The following is a 25,285-nucleotide window of genomic DNA, read 5'->3' on the forward strand; positions in this document are numbered from 1 at the left end:
ATGGCACCCTGGAGGGCTAATGGGAGGAGGAGGTGAGCAGGTGTGTGAAATCCAGCCCTGCCGCACAGACCTAGCACTTTACAGCCTAGCTGAGTCCCCTGCTAGGGAGGGGACCTGCCCTTTGCCCTTTGCTCCCAACCCTCAACCCTCTGTCCACATCCTCCATCTGCAATGCCAGGACTGCCCTGGATGGGGAGGTCTGAGGTTAGGGAGCACCCGTGGATGTTCCAATAATGGCCATGGGTCCCGCGGGGGGAGACAGTGACAAGGGTGACCCAGTGCCCTGGGTGCACATGTGAGTAAGGCAGCCGGGCCCGGCCAGAGCAGTGACACATACACGTACACGTGTTCACCCACATACACATGCATGCTCACATGCACAAACACTGCACACACGCATGTTGACACTTCAGAGTTTGGAGGGTGCTGACTCTGGGCCCAGCTGACCCAGGCAGGGGCCCATTGTGATGGGTGTCATGATCCCACAGTGTCACTGGTGCTGAGCACTCGCCCCCCTGCCCGCCTGCCGTCTCTATGTCTAGAGCTCTTGGAAACAAGACATAGAGGTGTCTGGTCCTGAGAAGAGGAAGTTTTGCTAAATGAGAGACACAGCTGACTCAGCCAACTCAGGTGAGTGTGACCTGCTCTGTTCCCTCCCTGCTGGCCTGGGGACAGTCAGTACCTGGTGGGCAATGTTGGCCTCTGGGCAGGTGCTGAGGAGGGTCATCCCTGAGCACTCACCACGTGCCTGTTGTGCACTGACCTGGTGGACTCGGTGGGGTAGGTGCTGTCCCCGAATGCACCCATTCCACAGGTGAGGTGTCTAGGGTCAGAGAGGTGGTGACTGGCCAAGGGACCCAGACATGACCCCGGGCTGTGCTCTTAGCCCTGCCCTGTGCAAGCCCTGACTTCTGTGGCCTCCCTGCCCTAGATTCCGAATCTGCCCGGGGTTTTCCAGCTCCTGATGGGGCAGAGTCTGGCCGTGGAGGAGCCACTGGGATGGAACTCCTATGAGTGGGGTGGAGGGAGGTGGTGCTCGGTCCAAGTCTGTGCCCTAAGCTGAGTCCCTGAAGGAAGAGGTCTCACCTACTCAGACTTCATGTATGGTCACTGATGGTCTCCGTGGGACCCACTAGACACATGGGGTCCCTTGTCTGGGAGTAGGGAGCCCTCTGCCTGTGGGCAGTTGTGGTAGGGGACCTTGAACACTGTTGCTCTGGGGCCTGGGAAGCAGGGACCTTGTCAGGAAGGCCTAGTCGCTGGGGGACTGGTCAGCGAGGACATGGTCAGTGAGGAATTGGTCTCCAGGGGCCTGGTCAGCAGAGGTGTGACCACTGGGGCTTAGTCAACGAAAACCTGGTCAGTGGGGACGTGGTCAGCTGGAGCCTGGTCATCAGGGGCCTGATCAGTGAGGACCTAGTCAGAAGGCCTGGTCACTGGGAAAATGGTCAGTGAAAGCATGGCCAGCAGAGGTCTGGTTAGTGGGGGCCTGGCCAGATAGTTGCTGGGTGACTTCAGGCACGGGGTTTGTCCTTAAAGCCTCCTTGCCTCCATCAGTAGCAGAAATGAGTCATGGCATCCTGGAAGGCTACTGGGAGGAGGAGGTGAGAAGGTGTGCGGAATCGGACCCTGCCACTCACACCTAGCATTTTACAGTCTAGCTGAGTTCCCCCTAATGAGGGGCCCTGTCCCGTGCCCTCTACCCCCTATCCCCCATCTGCATCTTCAGGACTGCCCCGGGTGGGGAGGCCTGAGGTTGGGGAGGACCCATGGATGCTCTGATGCTGGCCACAGGCCTCAAGGGAAGGAGACACTGCTGAGGACTTGATGAGGACTTGGGTGCACATGGAAGTGGGACAGCCAGCCCCGGCCAGAGAGGCTACTTGTGCACACACATGTTCACCCATATAAACGTGCATGCTCACCTGCACAAACACATTTTGACAACTCGGGGACTGGAGGACACTGACTCTGGGCTGTCTTGACCTGGGAAATGGGTCCATTGTGACAGGTGCCATGACCCCACAATGTCACTGGTGCTGAGTGACCGCCCACCCACCAACCCACCCACCTCTGTGTTGTGCGGCACTTGGACACAAGACACACACAGGTGTCTGGTTCTGTGCATAAACGACTTTTCTAAGAGAGACACAGCTGCCTCAGCAGACTCAGGTGAGTGACCTCTGGGCAGATGCCATGGAGGGTCATCCCTGAGCACTCACCGGGTGCATGTTCTGCACTGACTGGGTGGGCCATCTTTTCCTTTGTCCTCAGAGCAACTCCGTGGGGGTGAGTGGTGTCCCCAAATGTACCCATTCCACAGGTGAGATGTGTAGACTCAGAGAGGCGGTGACTGGTGCAGAGACCCAGATGTGACCCGGGCCGTGCACTCAGCCCTACCCTTTGCCATGCTGGACTTGAGCTCTGACCTCTGTGGCCTCCCTACTGTAGATTCCAAATCTTCCTGGAGTTCTGGACTTCAATGAGGCAGGGTCTGGTCCTGGAAGAGCCACTGGGACAGAGCCCCTGTGGGTGGGGTGGAGGTTGCAATTCTTAGTCCAAGTCTGGGCCCTAAGCTGGGTCCCCACAGGAGGAGGGCTCACCAACTCAGACTTCAGGTGCGGTCACTGATGGTTGCTGGACCCACTGGACACATGGGGTCCTTCGTCTAGGAGTGGGGCAGGGAGCCCTCCGCCCTCAGGCAGTTGTGGAAAATGAAGGAGCCCTGGAGGGCTGCCTGGAGGGTGATGATCATCCCTCTTGGTCAAAGGGCTGGAACCCTCCCGCAGCGTCCCATTCTCTCTGTCTGATCCTCTAGAGGCCTTACCCTCCCTTTGCCCCAAGTATTCCCGGCAGGGATGGTCCCCCCGGGTGTTCTCTAGGACTAAGGCCCCACAGTTCTCTTGTTCTTTCTTGGTGACCCAGGAAAACAAAGCCCCCTCCTGTACTCACAGCTGGGAATTGTGGTATCCGCCATTCCTCTACCTGAGACGGGGTCTCCACGAGCACAGAGGCTGCTCTGGAGTCAATAGATCATCTTTTCCCCAAACCAAACTCCTTGACTGGCATTGTTCCTAAAATGGCTTCACTGGCCAGAGTGAGTGAGAATTGGGGTAGAACGGAGCAGTCACCAGATGTCTTGCTTCCTACAGAAAACTGAGTATCTTCCTGGTTTCTGAACGATCCTAGAGAGATGTCCGGCCCCTGACCCCACCTGCCTCCAGGTGCCCAGAACAGCCCATCGTGGGCCCTTCACCCTCCGCAAGTGGACACTGTTTGTCCTGCCAGGGCAGGTGTGTGTCCGCCTTGGGGTGTTCGGGGACAATGGGCCTCTCTGTCCAGGTCCCCATGTGTTCAAGTCCTCAGGAAGGAGCCCACCACTGGTTGGAGGCAAGGACTCCAGAGATCCAGCCAGGGGTGGGGTCACTGAGTCTGGCCCCTTGTCATCTGGGAGGGGTGGTGGAATGCGGCTCATCAAACTGGAGTGTGTCTGGGAATGCAGTGGGCGTGTTTCGGCTGTTCTCTGGAGCTCTCAGGGGCAGCAGAGCCTTTGGATGACTTTGTCTTGCAGGATGGAGATGGATGAGGACCTGGATACCCTGCCTACCCAGGAGCAAGGCAACATCATCATTACCAAGTATGAGCAGGTACAGGTCGTGCCACTCCCTCGAGGGAGGCAGGGCCTCACCTCTCCCTCTGCGCCCTGGTCAGAGGGTCCTGGACTCCATAAGATCACAGGGCGTGGAGGGGCTGCCAACATCCCTGGGACCCCACACCTCTCACCTTTCACCCCCCACCCCCTATCCTGGCCTTCTCTGAGTTTCAGGGACACGGAGCTGGGACAGCAATGGACATGAGGCATGAGCAGGTTGACATCGGGAAATACACCAATCACCTTGGGATTGTGCAGTAAGACCTCTGCCCTCCTGACCCCAGCCACCAGTCTCACTTCAGGGATGGGTTTTGTTTCTAGAAAGGCCTCTCTAAAGCAGGACATGTCTCCTTGGGGGGCCAACCTTCTCTCCAGGGTCAGAACTTCTCCCAGGCTCTCCTGCAGGTCCAGGCTGTGGTCAGGGTTAGGGCACAGCCTTGTGACACGTTTAGGGAGCTCGGGAGAGTGGGTACGGACAGACAGGGGACTAGGACAGGCCCTTGGGCTCTCAGCACTGTGGTCTCCAAGTAAGCAGGAGAAGAGGGGGCAGCCTGAGGGTCTGGCCCTGTCTCCTTGGGGCCTGCCTTGGTGAGATCTGAGGGTTGTGGCCACAGGGCAGGGGGTACACCTGGCCTGGCCTGTGGGCAGCTGTATAGCAGACCTCTGAAGGCTCAGGGGCCTCAGCCAAGAGGAAGGGGCATGGGGACAGTGAAGGCCTTGGCCCTGGCCCTGGTAGGTTATGGAAGAAGAAGGGCAGGGCCCTGGCCTGGGCTTCTCACTGAGGCCAGGGAGACAACAGAGCGTGTAGCTGAAGGCCCTGGGAGTGGTGCAGGGAAGGGACCTGGGCCTGGTAAGGGGAGCCCAGCTTGGAGCCAGCCTCTCAGGACACATAAGATGGGGAGAGGGAGGAGCCTGGGGGAGGGGGGCAGGGTGAGCCCGTGAGACCTGCCACTTCTGGAACGCACCTGAACCAAGCCAGCCCAGGGAGAAGCTGACAGCCTGAAGAGGACAACACACGGGGTGGGGCAGGGAACGGTGGCTCACCTGGGACCCCTCAGTGGGGGGACTCGGTCAGTCCCCAAGGCTCTGCGTGGCCCTCCAGAGACTCTGCTTCCCACTAGCTAAGTCAGCACCTCGCAGGGTAGACTAGTCAGGGCAGGCAGGACAGTAGGGGGAGGACAGCCAGGCATCCCATGTCCTGGTTTTTGCAGTGGCTGGGAGGAGGCTGAGGGCTGAAGGCCAATGACCCTGAGAGCCAGCTGAGGCTGGAGCGGGAGTGGTGGGGCCAGCCCCACTGCCTGCAGGGCCCTTGGTCACTCCTGTTGCCCTGGATGTGTCCCCAGCAGCGCTGAGCAGCCCAGTGAGAGAGTGACCAAGGCATGGGTGTGGATGGATCTGGGAGGTCTCACTCAGAGGTTCTGACAGGACAAGGGTCACAGAAGGACCAGGGTGGCCGGAAAGAGGGTCACAGTCTCTGGGCTGGGGAGGATGGGGGAAGATGGGGAGCAGGCAGGGTCAGTGGCCAGGATGCAGGGAGAGGCAGGTGCACGCTGGGAGGTCAGACCCTGCAAGGCCTACGGGGAGTGTCGGATGGCACGGGCTCCAGGTGCATCCTCAGGGCACCGGGCAACACTCACGCCAGGCTCCTTGGTCTCTGGTGGGTGATGTGGTCACTCTGAAAGCACTGCTGTAAGTCAGGGCTTGGCCACCCACCCGGGGCGGCACCCGTCTCGTCTCAGAACTGGAATTTCTCAGCATCTACAGAGGGTGTTGCCTCCAGCGCTGGAGGAGCAGCCCCATTGTGTAGCCCGAGGCGCCCCACAGGCCCCGAGTGGCCGTTGCCAGGCCAGCCTCGGGCTCCCTCCTCTCCAGGGTCCCAGTGCCTCGCAGGTGTCAGATCTGCAGGAAGGCCCTTGCCATCCTTCTCTGTGTCTTCTCCCAGGCTGAGACTTAGGGTGGATGGGGATAAGCTGGTCCTTCCCTGGGGCCCTCTCAGGGAGGGGGATGGCTCCTGGCCCGGGCAAGTCCTCAGCTCTGCCTGGGTTGCCTCTCAGTGAGACGGAACTGCCCCCTGTCAGTGTCCTGGAGGTGAAGGTAAGAGCCTGTGCCTACTGCGTGGGAGGCCAGTCCAGGGACCAGGAATCAGGGGTGGTTGGTGAGGCAGAGGGGGTGGCCCATGGGCCCGGGCAGTGGTGAGTTGGCCACGACTGTCACTGGGAGGGGCGGCCTTTCCTGCTGGACTCTGTTCCCATGTGGGCTTGACCAAAACCCAAACCAAGAATTGCAGTTTTTGCTCAGAGTCCACTGCCTGATTGCACCAAGTCCCCAGCTGAAGGCTGGGACCTGACCAAAACTGGGAGCATCTGTGCCCTGAGGATGGCGTGTCCTGGCATCACCAGTCCAGACCACCAGCTCCAGTTCCTTCAGAGGGTCTCAGCCCCCGGGGTCTGCCCTTTCCTGGCTCCTTCAGGTTGGGTCCCTTCAGGGCCCCAAAGCCCAGGACCCAGCATCCACGGGCCCCTGTCAGAGGCCTGGCAGCTCCGCTAACCCCATCATGGTTCATTTGACAGCAAAGATGTAAGGAAAGTAAATGTACCAACAAGTGGCGAAAGATGCTTGCAGACTGAACAAAATATAGGAGCAGCAAGAAGGTAACATGGGGAGGGAGTGGCCCCCGTGACTGCTCTCTGCATAGCCAGGAGACAGGCACCCACGGTTGTGACCTGGCACAGTCTGCCTCTCAGTGGGTGGATGGCACCCTGTTCTTACCATACAACAGCAGGCCTGTTCGCCAGCTTTCCTCCCTGGAGTGCCCTGCGTCCTGTCTCACTGGAGTGTTCTTCTGTCTGTAGCTTTTTCAAAGAGTGAACGAAGGCATTCCTCTGGCGGTGCAGGGCTGGGCATGGTCACTCCTGCTAGATACTGACAAAGTCAAGTCCCAGAACCCAGGGAACTATAAGGTAAGGCCCTCCCACACTCAGCCAGGGCAGGACAAACAAGCCAGGCTGTATCAGGAGCCCAGGACTCCAGCTAGAGGGAACGTCAAGCTTGGGTTGGGGGTGGAGGCTGTGGTCAGACACGCATCCTGGGCACAGATGGTGACTCAGGCACCTCAGGTGCGCTGGGCTCTGCTGAACCTCCCTGGCATCAGAAACAAGGCAAAAAGGAGCTTTCTGCAGAAGGAAACCTTCCTCGCTTCCTTCCAGAAGTGCTGACTGACAGATGACTGCTGTTTGGGGCAAGGAGTCTTTTTGTCATTCTGAGGCTGCTTCCTCCTCTTGGCCCTGCCCTACAGGTCATGAAGGAGAAGGGCAAGAGGTCCTCCAGGATCACCCACCGCATCGAGCTAGATGTCAGCAGCACCCTACAGAACCATATGACGTTCATACAAAGATCTGGAGTCAAGTAAGGCCTATGAGGGCTGCAGGGGTCACAGGGAAGATGGGGGCAATCCAGAGGAATGAGGGTGTCCCCAGGGCAGAGGCCAGGGTCACCCAGGAGGGGTGACAGAGCCACCAAGGGCTCTCCTGGCCCAGGGAGCAGCCAGCACCATGGACTGCGCACCTCCCCGGCTCTAAGCCCTGGGTTGGGCTGAGACGTGTAGGGCCAGAACCCAGGTGACTCCCAAGGAGATGGAAGGCAGGAAAAAATAATAATAATAATGCAGACGGTGAAAAGTGCTCTCCATGACCCACAACTACCCAGGGTAGGGACCTATGGAAAGGTAGCAGGATGGTGGGGCTCAGGAGCCTTCCTGGGCAACACTGACAGCCCAAAATACCGGGATGCGGGACCCCGGAAACTCTCATCCATGGCTGGTGGGCACGCAACAGGGCACAACCACTTTGTAAGTCAGATGGGCTGTGGCTCACAAAGCTCGGTGGCCTCGTACCACACGTCCCCAAAGTGTCACAGATATTGACCACACTGATTTGAAAACCGACGTCCAAGTAAAACCTGCACGCCACGTTCACTGCTTGGTTGACTGTCACTCACACCTGGAGGCTACTGAGATGATCTTCAACACAGGAACTGGGGAGGAAGGGGGTTCCTCTCTTCAGATAGAGATGACTCGGTGAGGAAAAGGAATGAACCCCTGATGCCCGCAGGAACATGGGTGGATCTCAGATGTGTGTTGCTGAGGGAATGAAGCCAGACCCATCAGACTACCACCGTGGGGTTCCAATTCATCGGCCATTCTGGATGAGGGCAACCATAGAGACAGAGAACAGGTCAGGATGGCCAGGCGCTGACGGAGCTGGGAGATGTTGACTGCAAAGGGGACATGCTGGGGACTTGGAGGATGAAGGAGCTGCTCTGGGAGGGGCTGCAGTGGTGGACGGGAGGCTCTGCACATTGGTTCAGAACCATGGAACTGCACATCCCAAAAACTGGACTTCCGTGTGTCCAAACCGAGAAAAAAGGAAAGAAAAAATCAACCAGAATGAAAATGATCACTGATCCAACTTTACATCTGTGATATTTGCATTGCAAAGAATGTGGATTTTACTGAAAAACACCTACAAACTCAGGTGTCTTGAAGAGCCCCCTGCTTATCTGGGGGATCATCTGAATCCAGAATTGTGTTTGTTGTCCAGGTCTGTAGACAAAACGAAACTGACAGCATCTGCACAAAACAAACAAAACCCTCTTTTCCCTCTTTTCTAGGCAGCAGGAATTATGTGACATCCTTGTGGCCTATTCTGCATATAACCCTGCGAGTATTCCCAGGCAGCGATATTCCTGGGCCACGTGCCCATATTCACAGGCATGGGTGTCTCTCAGGGGTGTCAGCACTTCTTGAAAATTCAGTGTTCGTGACCCACCAGCACGTAGTAGGGAGGACTCAAGCTCACTGCTGGCAGAAAAGGGTTGAGGCCCAGACTCCTGCTGTCACCTGGACCCAAACACCACGTCTCAGATGAAGAAATGACCTTCCTCTCAAGATGTTGCCCCAAAGCCTAGGAGCTTGTCAGGGGCCTCATAGGATGGTCCTCAGGACCTCGCAGGATGGTCCTCATAGGAGACAGGTTTGAGAAGTTGCTGAGGTGCCTGATGGACCAGGCTCTTGTCATGAAATGAGTTTGCATCCTGGGGGAGCCTCTTCTTACTGGAAACTTGGCAATGATCCAATTTCCCCTTTGCCCAGACCCCATAGGAGCATAGCAGATAGGGAGGGGGTCACCCAGGTGGCTGCTCCTGCGTGGCACCCACTTTTCAGACCATTCCAGGCAGGGACAGCCGCTGAGCCGACCGCATGAGCTGTCCACATGGAGGACCCAGCCACCCCCTGTGTCTGGCAGGCAGCCCTTGGGCGGTTGCAGGACCCTTTGTGTGGTGGTCAGTGCCCCGCTGCCTGCCCTCGTGGCAGGTGCAGTTCAGAGGTGCTGCCCCAGGCCTGGCATAGTGGCCTCCCCAGCCTGGCCCAGGTCAGGGAGCATGAACAATCCCTGACTGTGCCCTTTCGGGCCATGTGAGCTTGGACGCTCGCTGCAGGAGTGCCCCCAGGCTCCTTGTCAACTGAGTCGTGCGTGACCTGCTCAGTCCTCATGCCCAGTGCCAGGGGAGGGGTGTGGAGGCTGCACCTCAAATCCCCTGGGGCCTGAGGCAGGTGTCCCCAAGGACCTCTGCCATCTCTGGTGACATAAGTCCTCCCAGGTGGCCTCAGTCCTCCCAGGTGACATCGTTCCACAGTGACTCTGGCTCTCACAGGAGGTGGGCTACCACAGGGACCTGAGCCTCATCACTGCCATCCTCCTCCTGTATCTGCCAGAGGAAGATGCTTTCTGGGCGCTGACCCAGCTGCTGGCTGGTGAGAGGCACTCCCTGCAGGGTAGGTGGACAGCTGCCCCCGAGGCCTTACACAGCCACGCCAGGGGACGGCCACCCTGGTCAGTGACCCCAACTTCCAGGCAAGGTGTCTTCCTTGTATCCCAGCTTGTTTGGAGCCTCCAGGATGTCCCTGCTGAGGTCCCACAGCAGCGTGGGTCTGGACAGGGACCTCCACACCTCAAGCCAGATACCTTTCATCCCTAACATCAGAGGACATGGATACCTCCCTCTGGCTGCCCTCTGTTGCATGAAGCCAGCCCCGACTTTGTGCAGGTGCCACTCACTTCCCTGAGTGTCCTCCTGCCTCCCAGCTGGCTGTGCTCCCAGCCACTTTCCCTCCCTACAGATGGGCCAACAAAGCCAAGATGGCAGTGTCTGCCCATCCCATGTCCCCCAGGCTGACCCCACATCCAAGAGACGGTCACACAGCCCCCAGCTCCCACCCTGTTCTCCCCGCTGGCACCTGCCTCATGGTGTCAAAGGCAGGCTGCCTCCTGGCACCTGGACCCAGGATGCCACTGGGCAGTGCCTCCAGCCAGGGCCTTCCTCCCCAGGGCTAAGGCTGCAAGCTGGGGTTACCAGATGGGAGGGAGGGAGGCCTCGGGGTCCAGGGTTCCCCACCCTGCCCAGCTCTTCCAGCTGATGCCTCCATATCTTGGGAGTGGGGTCTGATGGGGTGTTGGGTCAGGGGCTTCTCAGTATTCTACAGCCCAAATACTGCACAGCTTGGGAGGCTCCTATCGCACCAGGAGCAGGTGTTACACAAGTCCTTCCTGAAGATCATGAGATACCTGGTGAGTGGGTGACACCCTCCACTCCTCCCCAGAGGCTCTGGGTCCCATAGGCCAGGGGAGGCTCGAGTCCCTCATGGTGCTGGCAAGAGGCTGAGTCCCAGCCACGGCCTGACCTGGGATGGGGATTCCCCATGGGTTCAGCATTGGGTTTCCTTTTCCTCCCCTGGCAGAGGCAGAGGCACTGGTACCAATGCTGAGCTGCAGCTGAGCAAGGCTAAAGGATGTGTGTCCCCTGGGCATCCATGCATGGGGCAGGTGTCGGAGCCCTGGCCACTGCCTTGGGTTCTGCTCCTTGAGGAAGGGTCTGCAGAGGGACTTGGAAATGGGAGGATTTCAGGGCAGCCCAGGGGGCCCTGAGCACCTCTGCTCCTCCTTTCAAGGCAAGGAAGGGCTGTGCATTGAGGGTTCCATGCTGACAAGTCTCCTCCGGTGTTTCCTTGATGGGGTAAAGAGGCACAGGGAGACCCCAGCCCAGGGACTCTCCTGCCCCACAGTGCCCAACTCCCTCAGCTCAGAGGTCCAGCTCCCCCAGGAGGACCTGGCTCCCCCCCAGCCCACAGGAGGCACAGGCAGGTCCCTGCAGGGCTCACAAGCCAGGCCCTGCCCAAGAGGGGGCATCCCATGGCAGAGGCCAGGGCTCAGGCCCAGCCTCGTGGGCAGATTGGGGCAGGACTTGGGAGGGCCCAGGGAAGCCTGAAGTCCTCAGGAAGCCCCTCTTTCCAGAAGCCACAGCGCTGCTGAGATGAGCACCCCATAAGGAGCTACAAGACCTTGTCTGACTCAGTTTTATGGGGGGTCTCATCCCATGGAGAGGGGTCCCCAGCACTCCAGGGGACTGAAACCCCAGTGGGCCCTGCTCAGGCCACCGGCCCCAACTTGGAAAGGCCAGGTCCTCCCACACCTGCTGTCTCCACAGAAGTCCTTCGGGCTCACCCTGAGACTGTGGGATGTGTTTATCTTGGAGGGTGAGTGGGTGCTGACGGCCATGGCGCATACATCATTCAAAATACATAGGAGTAAGTCCCATGTACCTGAGGGTGCTTGGGGGAACACATGGGACAGACCCCAGCTGGCCTGAGGGAAGTGTCCTTACACTGCCTGCTCCATCTGGATGGGGGGTCTGGCCTGGTGGGTTGGGCAAGGCATGATGACACTAAGTGCACCCCCCACATGACCCAGATGGAAGTCAGGAGTGTGGTGAGCACTTCCTTGCCCGGCCTTCCCTAATTGTAGCCTCCTGTTCACAGCTGGACCTCAGGGTGGCCAAAAAGAAGCAAAGAAGCAGGCACCACCCAGTGGGAGGTGGGCCTGGTGGAAATGGGGTGCAGGCACGACCCCTCCCAGGGAACCCTCCTGGCCTAATGCCTGCCCTGTCCCTAGAGCGCCTCATGAAGCTTTCCTGGAGCACCGTCTGGGAATTTCAGGAGCGACTCTCTCAGAGCTGGGCCCTGGAGGACAACGCGGTCCTCAGGAACCTTCAAACCTCCATGAAGGAACTCACAAGGAAACACTGGGACCTGCCACCCCCAGGTGAGCCCCAGCACCAGGTCCCCTCCCGAGTCACCCTCTGGGGCAGTCATTGGTGGGGAGTGCCTTGTCCCCATCAACCTTCCTACCTGGCCTTCTTCCTGCACCTCTTCTTCCTCCTCTTCCTCCTCTACTCTAAGAAAGTCAAATGGGTGGGCAGGTGCTGAGCGCAAGTGTGTGCATGCTGGACATGCTGCGTGGACAGACAGGGGCCATGGGCAGGACCCCCCAACACCCCTTCCCCACTTTCCACATTGTCCTCTCCTCCTCAAAGGGCCCTGAGGTACACTGGGGCAGTCAGACCCCACTGTGAAAGCCCCTACCCCCACCTCCAAGCGGCAGGGACCCCTCATTCTCTAGTGTCCCCCCAAGGGTGTCAAAACAACAAGCCAGGGGGACAAGAGAATCAGTGTCCCTGACCCAGAGAGGATTCGGGCAGAGGGCATTGGGAGAATCCCTGACCCAGAGCCAGAACCAAGAGTTCAGCCGGGTGTGGGATAGCTGCAGCCCTGGCATGGGGTGGGCGGCCTGGAGGGTAGAGGGGAACATGTGCCCATTCACTTCTCACCCGCTGTGGAGACAGACCCCCATGTGAGGTGACAAGGGGGCTGGGTGACGATGCAGGTCCCTCACACCTGAGCCCTGAATCGGGGCTGCCAAACTGCCCTGAGGTGAGGGTGTGAGGCAGGAAGCCCTGAGCCACCCTGAACCCTGGGGGCATTTCAGGAGCGACCTGAGGTTCCCCGAAAGCTCCCCCACCCCAGACTGCACACAGCCCTCGCCCTGGGATCAGCAGCCTGCAGGGGCGTCCTCAGTGTCAGGCCAGGGGGCCGCACAGGGACCCAGAGGACTCCAGAGACCCAGGCCTATGGGGCATAGCCCTCAAGAGACCAGATGGGCTTGGAGAAGATGCTGACCATGTCTGCTTCTTTTTTTCAGCCGAGCAGATGTCCTCGAGGGTGTTCCCTGGCATTGAGACCCTCTGTGAAGGAGACAGACTGGCCGTCCCCACTCCACCAGCTCAGCTCCCGGAGCTCATGCCATCAGTCCCCCTGGGACAAAAGCCTTGTCCTCTCCCAGGCTGGCCCAATGGGGCTGTCCCCAAGGCCCAGGCCCAGGCCCATCAGCACGAAGGGGCTTCCCCAGAGCCCAGAACAGAAGACTGCTCTCTGGAAGGCCAGAGGCTCGAGATGAGGGCAGCCTGTCCCCTGGTGAGGTCAGGCTTTGTATTACACGGAAACACTTGTCCAGGAACACTAGGCCACAGCTCCACACAGACCCGCATGTCGGGGGTCCATGTTTCCTGCGCTGCCATTTTGAACACAGCTCCTGGGACTCTGTCACTTCTCCATCTTCTGTGGACAGCAGCCCTGGAACAAAAAGACGCACCCCGCCCAGCAAGCCCACTGGGACCCCAACACCAGGCCCTGCCGGGGTTTATGACAGAGAGGAGGCACTTTGAAAGACACCAAGCAACAAGGTGTCCCCTGTCTGCAACTCCCCTCAGTAGAAGAACAACATGGCATGGAAGGAGCCCAGGTGGCACCCGCCTAGCTGCCTTGCAGCCCCAGATGGCTGCTGGCTGTTTTTTACTGATGTTTTATTTTTATTTTATATTTTTGGCTTCTGGGCCTTGGGAAATACTCAATGGTGAACTTGGTCCCATCAAGGCCTCTGGAGGGAGCTGAGCATGGAGTTCCTGCAGCCCCAGCCAGCCAACAGCGTGCCCTGGGGCTCCTGACCCCATCTGTGGGTCACAGCCCCTCCTCCAGGGCCCAAGTCCCCGGCCCAGAGGGACCTGGCTTCATCCTGAGTACTAGGAGGAGAGGGGCACCATAGGCCCCCAGGTGACCACACAGGGGACCAGGGCACAGCGAGCGTTGGGTGCTGCGAGAATTCACATCAGACAACCTGGACAAGCAGGGCCAGAGATGCTGAGCCCATACAGTGATGATATGGGCGGCTGGCACAAGGGGTTAACAGCTGTGAACACTGACGCCTCTTCCCAACTCCATCACTGCACTGCAGACAGTCTGCACCCCAAAGCCTGGCCCAACAATGCCCCAACATGCCACCTGGAGGCTTTGAGGCCCTGCCTACCACACCACCCCCCTCCTGGAAGCCTCGTCCTGCAGCCTAGCCGCTGCTGCAGCCATAGCAGCTATCACTGCCAAGCACCTTCCAGTCGGGCTTCCCAGAAGGCAGAGGAGCCTCAGCAGCTCAGACTGTGAAGGTGGTTTCATCCACATTTCCATTGTTCCACCAAAGAGAATCCCTGCAGAGGATGCTCTTGATAAAAGGTGGGCAAAATGGCACACCAGGTAGATGCAGTCAGCCTCTTTCCCTGGCCACCACATTAGGTTGGGGACAAAGTGACCATCAGACAGGCATGGCACACAAGAGGCTCAGCATGCTGCATGTGCCCTGACCAAGGCTGACCAGGCTAACACCACTGCCGAGCATCCCATCTGCTGATGAGGGACTTGATGTCAATCCCTGGGCTGGCACTGTTTCCCAGGAGGACCGGCTGGCCACCTGTGGGCAGGCTGCCCACACTGTGGAGGGAGCTGAGATTGGCCTTCACTGCAGGGAGCCCCTACCTGGATATAGACTTACACATCCTTCCTGTCACCATCATGGCAGCCCACATGGCATTGCTTTTGACCAGGTCATTTCATTCACAGCGAGGGACATGCAGCAGTGGCCCCTGACCAGGGAACTAACTGTTCTCACTACATCAGCCACCACCTGGAAGCAACTGGGCTTGGCTTAGGATCACTTAGTTGCGATCGTAACTGGAGTTGCTGAAGTGATGGTTTGTTTTACAAGATAAATGTTATGCTTTCTACTGGAAACCAGTGTACAGTGTTGACTCCCTGACAGCCAGAAGGTGTAGTTCTGAAAGTGAAAGTGTGAAAGTGGATGATGTTCAGTATTGCACCAAATGTCTCAGTCACAAAGTTTTCCTATGCCTGTCCTGGAGAAATGGAGCTTTGCTGGTTGGAAGGTCTGAGGACCCAGGCAGAGTGAAGCTTCCCCCAGGGGAACACAACATTGGTTCTATTTAATATGAAGAGACAGAACTAAGTCTGAAACCCTGGAGCGTTCTCTGGTGTTCTTGGTGTTTCCATATAAAGAAAGTCAAATAGGCTGGGCCTGGTAGCTCATGCCTGTAATCTCAGCACTTTGGGAGGCTGAGGCAGGAGGATCAAGGATCTGGTCAGGAGATCCAGACAATCCTGGCTAACACGGAGAAATCCCGTCTTAACTAAAAATACAAAAAACTGGCCAGGCGAGGTGGCAGGCACCTGTAGTCCCAGTTACTCGGGAGGCTGAGGCAGGAGAATGGTGTGAACCCAGGAGGCGGGGCTTGCAGTGAGCCGAGATCATACCACTGCACTCCAGCCTGGGTGTCAGAGGGAGCTCTGTCAAATAAAAGTAAAGTCAAATAACAAAGGTTTGCCACAGAGGCATCTGAAAAAGGAGGGGGCAGAACTTCAGAACTTAGAGGCTTCAAAATCAAAGATGAAGCCAAGCAGGAGACTCCTGGCCCACTGAGGGCAGGGGAAATATGTGGGGGCTGCTAGGAGAAGACATCATAGAGGTCCACCCCCACCTTGTGGTATGTCACAGAACCATGCACTTGAATAACTGTGCACATCTTCTCTCCACTGATTATAGTATTTCTTTCCATTTGTGATTCTCCAATCACGCAGGGAGCTTGCTACAAAATGCACATTGCTATACTATAGCCTGGGGCTTGCAATCTAAGGCTGGCAAGGATTCCTGCACATCAAGGGCCCCAGGTTACTTTCTTTTTTTTTTTTTTTTTTTTGAGACGGAGTCTCTGTCACCCAGGCTGGAGTGCAGTGACATGATCTTGGCTCACTGCCAGCTCCGCGTCCCAGGTTCATGCCATTCTCCTGCCTTAGCCTCCCCAGCAACTGGAACTACAGGCGCCCGCCACCATGCCTGGCTAATTTTTTTTTTTTTTTTTGTATTTTTGGTAGAAACGAGGTTTCACCATGTTATCCAGGATGGTCTCAATCTCCTGACCTTGTGATCTACCCGCCTTGGCCTCCCAAAGTGCTGGGATTACAGGGGTGAGCCACCGTGCCTGGCCACCTCAAGTGACTTTCATGCACACCCAAGTCAGAAGGCTGTCCTGAATCCTGAATGTCACCTTCTTGCCCAAAAAAGGAGGAATGAGGGTCAACCAGCAGCAGACCAGTCACAAAAAGGGATGAAATGTGAGTGCGTGGCCTTCCTGACACCCAGACAAGACTTTAGGCACAAAGCCAGCCTGCAGCTCTGGCCACTGACTCCAACCAGGGACGCCCCCATGCAGGCCGGTGTGCCCTGGCTGCTCTTCTCCCTCCTGCCACCCTCTCCTGGGCTGTCTGTGTTAGGAAGGGACAACCTGCCAGTTTTCAGAAGAAAATGTAGCTTTATTATGACATAGGAAAGACTCAAGTTATTAGGGGAGGAGGAGGAGTCCTGAAACAGCTCCTGAAATTGAGAGAAAAGGAAGGTGTAAATATGTTGGTAATAAAGTCTCCAACCACAGCACAGTCATGGGAATGTTTTTGTTACAATTTTTGTTTTCAAAGTTATAGTAAAAAAACAGTCTCTTGAATTGTCAAAAGAACGGTGGTTTTACACAATGAAAAGTATACACATCAAGCCAAAGTAAATCATACTTGGGTCTATATGTTGCAGTGGTGCTGGTGCAGGAGGGAACATCCAGGGAGGTTCCAGTGCCTGCCAGGGAGCCCAGGTCCACGGAGGGCCCCGGGGCTGGAGGGAGGTCACGTACCACTCAGCTCAAAGCGCTCCCTTCAGGCATCTGAAGAGGGAAAGCCCATGTGTCTTCCTGTGAAGCACTGAAAGGGCAGCCAGCATCTCAGAAATGCAGGCGATTTTTCATACATGGTGTGAATGAGTCTGGGGTCACCCAGGGGGTGGTCACCTCAGTGCTCAGACACACTTTGAAACAATCAACACCTACATAGGAGTGTACTAGGAAACAGGAAAAACGGTTTCCTGAATTTCATAGCAGATTGGGAGCTAAAGGAAGAGATTCCCAAGCCCATCATGGAAATATTTTGCTCTAACAAAGTAAATTCACAAGAGCACATCAAACACAAGACCTAATGCAAGGGGCAGTGCCCATGGCCACTGCCTGCTTCAGGTAAGAAGTTCTTTAACAGCAGTCACAGGGCACTGCTTAGACAGGCAATGCCACAGTGAATAAGGGGGATTAACTTGGATACAAAAGTTTAGAGTAATGCCCACCAAGAATGCACATGGCTCCATCTCTCTTCCCAGTTCTAATGTTCTCAGAGCAACAGCCACCCCTGAACACAAGGGGAGACAGGAAAGGGCCCGGGAGCGTGGGGATTTATTTCTGGGTTCTCTATTCTTTCCCATTGGTCTATGTGTCCGTTTTTATGCTAGTCCATTGCTGTTTTGATTACTATAGTTCTGTAGTATAATATAGAGAAATACTACTGATTTTCGTACGTTAATTTTGTATCCTGTAACTTAACTCAATTTGTTTAACTATTCTATTAGTTTTCTGGTACAGTCTTTAGGTTTCTCCAAATAGAAGATTGTATCATCTGCAGACAAAGAGAATTTGAGGTTTTCCTTTCCAAGTTGGATGCAGAGCTGTTATTTCAGGCCATTTTCCAAGCTCAGTGGTTTTTGTCAGAATTCAGTTCCTGTAGTTACAGGACTGAAGATTCTGGTTTCTTTTTGCCTGTCAGTGGAGATTTGTTCTCAGCTCCTAGAGGTGGCCCACCATTCTATGGCATGGAGCCTTCCCTACAGCATGGTAATTGTTTACCATGGAAGAAAATCTTAGAAGAAATCTTCATATCATACAGTTCCCTCTAAATTTCAAATGTTCATATTATCCCTAAAGGCAAAATACATTTACTCCCTCCCAAAAATTTCGTCTCATCATCAGCTCCAATCCACTGGGCAGGTGTGTGACCTCAGGCAATTGCTCGGCCTCTCTGTGTCTTCTCATCCTCCTTTGGTAGGAGGCTACCTAGGCCCAGTGAAGGCAGAGGGCCTAGAACTGTGCCTGACACAGAGCTACACATGCCAGGATCTCAGGAGCCCTAGAGGGAGTCCCGTCACACCCCGTTTCACAGAGGAAGATGCAGACATCAGAGTGACTAAGACACCTACTCGATGCCACAGGGCATGCGGGGGCAGATGGGGCCTGGAGGACCCCGATCCCACACTCACAGGATCCCTGTCCAGTGCGCTCCTGTGGGTAGATCAAGGCAGTGCTGCCTCCAGGACCACCTTCCTCTTTCCTGCACCAGCCAGGCATCCCCTGGGCAGGGACCACAGCACCACGGCACCCACCCTTGGCCAGGCCTTCCGGGTCCTCTCCAGAAGGTGTCTTGGCACCACCCTGTGGCATCAGTGCTCAGCAGCTCAAGGCCCATGGGGGTGGACCAGGGCCCTGCTGGCTGTGGGCAGCGCTGGTCCAGGCCCAGCGGCCTCCCGCAGGCAGGAAGTGACCAGAGGACAAAGAGACCTACTGGGAGTACCCACTGGGAGCCTGATGAGCACCTCCAGCCAACCTGGGAGGCCTGGCCACAGACACCCCCATCTCCCCACCCTGTGCCCCTGGTCCCGCTGTGCCAGCATGAGACCAGGGGTGGGGGCAGCCAGGACGCACTTCCCCCAGGCTGCTGTCTGCAGCTGGATGCTTCCCAGAACACTGGGAAGTAAACTCCAGGGAACAGCTTGTCCCTTGGCACCAAGGCGGCCGTGGCCTCCTGTGGAACAGAGCACTCACTGGCGCTCGCGCGTCCATTCCTTGCCTGTTCGACCATCGTTCCTCAGCCACTGAGGGCTTGGGGCTGGGTGTAGGCCCTGCAGCAAACCCGGGTTCTGAGGGTCAGGCTCCCAGGGAGCTTGGGCAAGACGCCCCAGAAAGCACAGGAGTAGAGGACACTGGTTCCCATGAGGGGTTGTTTGCTCCATTTTTAAGGTGGGAGGGAAACAGGTTCAGAAAATGACATGAAGCCTGGGCAACATGAGGAGACCCCATCTCTACCAAAAATTAAATCATTAGTCAGGCAAGGTGGTATGGGCCTGTGGTCCCAGCTACCCAGGCGTTTGGGGGGGATCGCTTGAACCCGGAAGGTCCAGGCCACAGTGAGTTATAATTGCACCACTTCATTCCAGCCTGGGCAACAGAGCAAGATCCTGTCTCATTTGGGGGGAAAAAATGACAGAAGTGCTCCAAAGTCACACCGAAGCTCTCACTCTGCCTTGCCAGTGCCCCACCCACCTGCAGCATGGCACAGAGGACTCCACAAGTCCCCAGGGCCACTGGGCTGGGGGGCAACAGGATTTCCAGGCCCTGAGAGGGCCAGACACCGGGCCTGAGACACCACCTTGGAGGGGACCCTCAGCTGTGTGGCCCTGATCCCTGGGAAAGGCAGCAAAGAGTGCAGGCGTCTTGGTGAGAGCGCCTGGCCTACACCAGAGACCACTCTGCAGCCAGAGAGCTGGCGCGACCTCCCTGGGCCTTAGTTCCCTCACCTGCAAGGTGGGATCGTGATGTACCCACCTCGCGCACGGGTGGAGTGCGGAGGAAGTGGGAAGATCCGTGGAAAGTGCTTCTTCAGCACAGGGTCCAGAACATCGAAGGCACTCAGGAAACACTACCTAACAGTATTGATTATGATTTTATTACCCATGTTAATTTATATATTTATATTGATAAATATTATCTAGTTACTGTAAAGTTATTGTATTTAGCATTTGTCTTTATGAATGTGCAGGGAGGCCCAAGCCATCTGCCACAAAGACACACTGGTGTCAGGGGCAGGAGAGCCAAGCTCTGGGGGAACAGGACCCCAGGTAGGGAAGTCATGACTGAGGTGAGGCGATGGCTGTGCGCTTGCCCAACACCAGGAAGAAAGGACCCTCAGCTCCAGACAGTGCAGCCGAACACTGGAACCAGCCTCGACAGCAGGAGAAAGTGCTTCCTGCATTCAGGTCCCCTCTGATGGATCTCTGAACCCTCACCACCTGTGACATCTCACCCCATTTTACAGGTGAGGACACGGAGGCCCAGAGAGGTTCATTGACTTCCCAAGGTCACACAACCAGTGAGTGGTGACATCCCAGTACAGCTGGGATTCGGGGGCTCTGAGCTCTGTGTGCCTGCACAGCTCAGTGCCCCTTGAGCCCCACCGGTGCTGTGATGGGACCCATAGGCTCTCCCAGGGCACTTTCTCGAATTCAGCGATGACTCACCTCTCTCACTCTGAGGAGAAACTTGTCCTGGCTGGACAACGCCAGGGTCAAACCACAGGTGTCCCGGACTGTCTTCTCTTGGGCTTCCCTGGTCTTCCTGTGAGCCATCTCAGGAGCCCCATGTTGACACAGCCACTCACTTTGATTACTTCTTCAATGGCCTGTCTACTGGTGACAGTCAGGAAGACAAAACCATTGTCCATCTGCACTCACCCTGTGAGACGGTGACGCCCAGGAGCTCCTTGGCAGACAGTCTCCCAGCTGGAGGGCTCAGGAGCTCAGGGCTTTGTATACAGTAGGCATTCAGCAAATGCTTGTTGGTTTACTGAATATACAAGAAAGGAATATAAGCTTTAGCCATAATTCCTGAGTCTGTGTGGCCATCCAGTTCGTGTTAGAATCCCAGCTCTGACACTTGAACAAATTACTTTCCTTCCTCTAACCTCAGTTTTCCCATCTGACCTCTCAGGGAGCTGTGGGTGTAAAAGAGGCACATGGTGCAGTGGAAGCTGTTATTGTTCAGCCCATACCCCCTAAGTTCCTCTTATCAGATCTGTGCCCCCATCTCCCAGCATCTGGGCTGCACAGAGTCTTCTCCTTGTGGCTCACACTTGCAAGGAGCTGCTTCTCCCACGCAGGCAGAGAGCAGGAGTGCCTGGGAGTCTATCCTTCCTCTGCTGCCCCAGGTGTTTTCAGCTAATGCCTGACCAGGGCAGAAGTCTGGGGGTCTGGCCCCCTTGCCTGGAGCTCCCTGCAGGGTCGGGCAGAGGCTGGGGTTCTCCTGAAATCACATCTGGCTCAAATGATTTCCCTTCCCTGTGCTGTTCCCCTTCTCCTCTCCCTTGCCATGACCTCAGGAGGCTTCCTTAATAAACCACCTGCACAGAAATACTTGTCTCGGGGCCTGCTTCTGGAACCTGCCTAAGACTCATGAACAAACTGCCCCCGCAGAGCTTGAGACCATCTGACACTGCCAGGTAATGGAACGTTTCCTTATGTCAGAGAGCACAGGAGGGTGACAGGCTGTCACGTGTGCCTGTCGCTCCTAGGGAAAGGCCTGTGCACCCTTCCCAAGCATTCACAGCTTATCTAAAATGAAGGAGAAGTGCCAGTCACAGTAGCGAATCCCCCATGGAAAGAACTTGGTTCCAGAAATCATGCTTACTTGCTTTGAGCAACTGCTAAGTTAGAGAGCTCCTTGTTCCTCAATATGCCAGACAAGGGAAAGGAAAACTGGGATTGAATGCCGAGCAAGAGCCTGCTCAGTGCCTACCCAGTGTCCATGCTCGGCTTCTGTCTTAGTAACAGACTCTGAGTTGATTCAGGATGACTGGGTGAGCAGCCGGGAGACACCCTTTTCCAGCTTCTCTAGCAAATACGGATGGCCGGCGAGGCGCAAGCAGAAGCTGCTGGCCAGGACGAAAGGCTCCAAAAAGGCCAGTGCATGTGAAAAAACCCCCAGTATGTGCCTTTTTAACCTTTGTTCTTCTTCTCCCTGCCTGGAACATATACATGATAGCTGGCACTCCAGGTGCCATCTCAGGACCTTGAGGGTAGAAGTCAAAACCTAAAGATGGCAGAGCAGAAAGACAGAGTAATTATGGGGTCCTGATGACTGTCTAGAACTGCCATACATGTTCTAGAAGGCGCTGACTTCTTTGACCTGGGACAATAAGCCTGTTTTATTGAAGCCACTATTTTCCAGGTCTCTACTACTTGCAGCTGGATACAACTCCTAAGTGGTAGAGATGTCACCAAAGGTCTACCGTTTTGTTCCTCAGTGAAATGAGAAGACTCTTCCCAGCCCATTTCCTAACAGGGCCACCTGCTCCCACTCACAGAGACTTGATTGCAAGGGAAGAGGACTCTTCTGCATCACTGAGAAAGCCACCCTGCCCTGGGGTCCAGGTCTGCTTGAGGCAATTGGAGAATTCCACCTGCTGGCACAGGGCCAGAGTTGGGACAGGCAGCACCCGGCAGTTCTCAGTACTGCACGGAATAGGGAGAAAAGAGAGCGGAACGCTCTGGACAGTCTCTCCCTGTGGGGGTCCAAAATCTCCATTTAATTATAGTGAAAATCAGGCCAGGTGGGGTGGCTCACACCTGTAATCCTAGCACTTTCTCCCTAGGTGTTCGAGGCTGCAGTGAGCTATGATCGCGCCACTGCACTCAGAGCTGGTGATGGCACCTGGGGAGAGGCAGACTCCTCGTGTTGGCAGATCCTAAAACACAGTTCCTGGAGGTGCTTGGCACATCCCTCCATGATTCTCACTAAGTGGTTCTGTGGTCAGCGTGGGACAATACACAGCAAGACTTGGTGCTCCCTGCATGTGAATCGGCTGTGAAAAGGGGACTTCACCACACACAAAAAAATGGCCATCACCGTGGTAAAGTGAGGAGCTGTGGCAGATGTGGGATGGCGGGGAGGGTTAAACCCCTCCCACAGCCACATCAGGAGTGGCTCCTGGGCTTTCACTCAAAAGGCTCCACTTGTCTGTGTGTCCTTCTGCAGACTCGGCAGAAGATGGGGCCTGGGAAGCTGTACGGCGCTGGCATCTGTGATGCCCCAGGAACAAAGACATGTGTTTCCCACCAACTAGGTGGTTTTCACAGGCATTCCCTAAGCTGGCTGTTGCCACTGGCATCAGCCAGTGCAAGTAATAAAACCAACTCAAATTCATTTTGAGAGAGAGAAGGAGAGGGAGATTTGTTGGCTCAGTATCTTAGCTTGGGTTCCTCAAAAGTCACATATTTGGGAGGTGGTCCCAGAAAGCGCTGGGAATTTTGTATGCAGTAGGCATTCAGCAAGAGTGGGTGTGGGAAGCAGTAGAGGGGCAGGAAGAAAGCCAGGTAAAGGTGTCATGGTGAGCAGGTGCCCATTGTGGGCACTGGGATTAAGTCCTACTGGGGAGCGCCACAAGCCCCAGTCCATCTGCACCCAGATGTCGAGAAAGCTGGGGCTGGCTGCACTCACCCACTCAGTGGCCGAGGGTCACTCTGGGGCACTCACTTACTGGCACTAGCAGTCTGCCTCCCACAGGTGCAGGTCCCACCAGGGTTGTCCACAGGTAACTTCTGTGAAGGCCAAGGGGACATGGCCAGGGACCAACAGCATCTGCCTGACCCAGTTCATAGGAAAGTGAGCCAAACTCGGGCCCCCAGGTGCCATTGTTGGCCACCCCTCTCTCCACACCTTGCCTCGGTCTTTCCGTGCTCAGGTGTCGCCATGCAGTTGTCCTTCACACTCCCAACACCCCCTTGAAAAGGTGCTCAGGAGCTTTTCCCCACTCCCCACTCCCAACAACCCCTTGAAAAAAGCTGCTCTTGCTGTTGCAGCAGAAGTCCCAGAAGTGGGCTACTTGGTCCACACGTGGCCACAGGTCCTTTCTTGAACCACTCACTGGGGCTCTGTGGTGTTACCTGCTTGAAACACCCACGTACTTTGCCACGTGCTGAGGCCTCAGTGGGGATGAAGTCAGCCCCTACAAGCTGTACGGACCCATCGTGCAGGGGCAGACGCTTCTCAGGAAAGCTGAGATGTGTGGATGCCAAGTGGGCAAAAGTGCAAAGACCCACTTTAGCCCATATAACAAATGGGAAGACTGAGGCTCACAGAGGGAGGGTGACTTGCTCAGTCACACAGCTGGTAAACAAGGAGCTGAAGTTCAAACTCAGGTCTGGCAACAAAGCCTACACTAAAACATGTTTGGGGTGTATGTGATGATAGACGAGCTTCATAAAAGTTTTTCTTTCTTTCTTTCTTTCTTTCTTTCTTTCTTTCTTTCTTTCTTTCTTTTTTCTTTCTTCCTTTCTTTCCTTCCTTCCTTCTTTCCTTCTTTCCTTCCTTCCTTCTTTCCTTCTTTCCTTCCTTCTTTCCTTCTTTCTTTCCTTTCCTTCCTTCCTTCTTTCCCTCCTTTCCTTCCTTCTTTCCTTCTTTCTTTTCTTTCCTTCCTTCCTTCTTTCCCTCCTTCTTTCCTCCCTCCTTCCCTCCCTCCCTCCCTGCTTCCTTCCTTCCTTCCTTTCTTCTTTCCTTCCTTCCTCTCTTTCTCTCTTTCTCTCTTTCTCTCTTTCTTTCTTTCTTTCTTTCTTTCTTTCTTTCATTTTTGAAACAGAGTTTCGCTTTGTCACCCAGGCTGGAGTGCAGTGGCATAATTTTTGCTCACTGCAACCTTTGCCTCCCGGGTTCAAGTGATTCTCCTGCCTCAGCCTCGTGAGTAGCTGGGACTACAGGTGCCTGCCACCACACCCAGCAATTTTTTGTATTTTTAGTAGAGACAAGGTTTCGCCATGTTGGTCAGGCTGGTCTTGAACTCCTGACCTCAAATGATCCACCTGCCTCAGCCTCCCAAAGTGCTGGGATTACAGGTGTGAACCACTGCGCCCAGACAAAAATTTTTTTTTCTTTTTTTAAATCAAACACTGTGAGCATCCCTCTAACATCCCTGACCCCCAAGTCTTGGTCCTTTCCCCAGGGAAGACAGCTGCTCATGTAATACCTTTGGGAGAATTAGAAAAAGGCTCCTGTGCTGGGTGGACTCAGCCCTGCAGGCACCTGACTGGAGAATGCAGCACGGGCTGGACAGACCCCACTCTCCCCTGTGGCAGGGCAACTTTGTAACTTTGTGCCATACACAGCCTGACCAACTGTACAGGGCAACTTTGTAACTTTGTGCCATACACAGCCTGACCAACTGTACAAGGAGGCCCTGCCTCCCCTGCCTTCACCGGCAGCGATGACTTTCATCATTGTGACACATGTACTTTCACCCCTTTTCTAAACCTTTACTTTCCTCTCTATTAATCCATGGAGAATATATAGGAGAGTTTTCTGTTTAAATGCACAAGAGGCATCATGTTCCACTTAACCTACGACTTGACTTTGCTCATTCAACAGCCTCTTTCCAGGAAGGCCACATAGGTCTACTCACTGTAGACACCACACAGTTTTCCATACTGTGAACAATTCAAATAGAAATTTGAATTGTTGGCCAGGTGTGGTGGCTCACGCCTGTAATCCCAGCACTTTGGGAGGCCAAGGCGGGCGGATCACAAGGTCAGGAGATCGAGACCAAAAATAAAATAAAAATAAAAATAAAAAAAATAGCCGGGTATGGTGGTGGGCACCTGTAGTTCCAGCTACTCGGGAGGCTGAGGCAGGAGAATGGCGTGAACCTGGGAGGCAGAGCTT

General features: G+C 55.6%; 1 protein-coding gene and 1 pseudogene across 1 annotated transcript; both read left to right on the plus strand.

The window, feature by feature from the left end:
• The first annotated feature begins 492 nt into the window (after positions 1-492).
• Positions 493-8,456, plus strand: TBC1D28 (TBC1 domain family member 28). The gene is given in 9 exon segments (XM_025363192.1): positions 493-630; positions 2,926-3,293; positions 3,572-3,647; positions 3,827-3,909; positions 5,707-5,746; positions 6,223-6,303; positions 6,505-6,612; positions 6,948-7,057; positions 8,321-8,456. Coding segments are annotated over 7 exon segments (633 nt in total). The 5' UTR covers positions 493-630; positions 2,926-3,293; position 3,572.
• Positions 8,457-8,922: 466 nt separating this feature from the next.
• Positions 8,923-18,344, plus strand: LOC112610188 (annotated as a pseudogene).
• Positions 18,345-25,285: the final 6,941 nt, after the last annotated feature.

The sequence above is a fragment of the Theropithecus gelada genome, chromosome 16 (genome assembly GCF_003255815.1).
Source record: "Theropithecus gelada isolate Dixy chromosome 16, Tgel_1.0, whole genome shotgun sequence".
Lineage (NCBI taxonomy): Eukaryota > Metazoa > Chordata > Mammalia > Primates > Cercopithecidae > Theropithecus > Theropithecus gelada.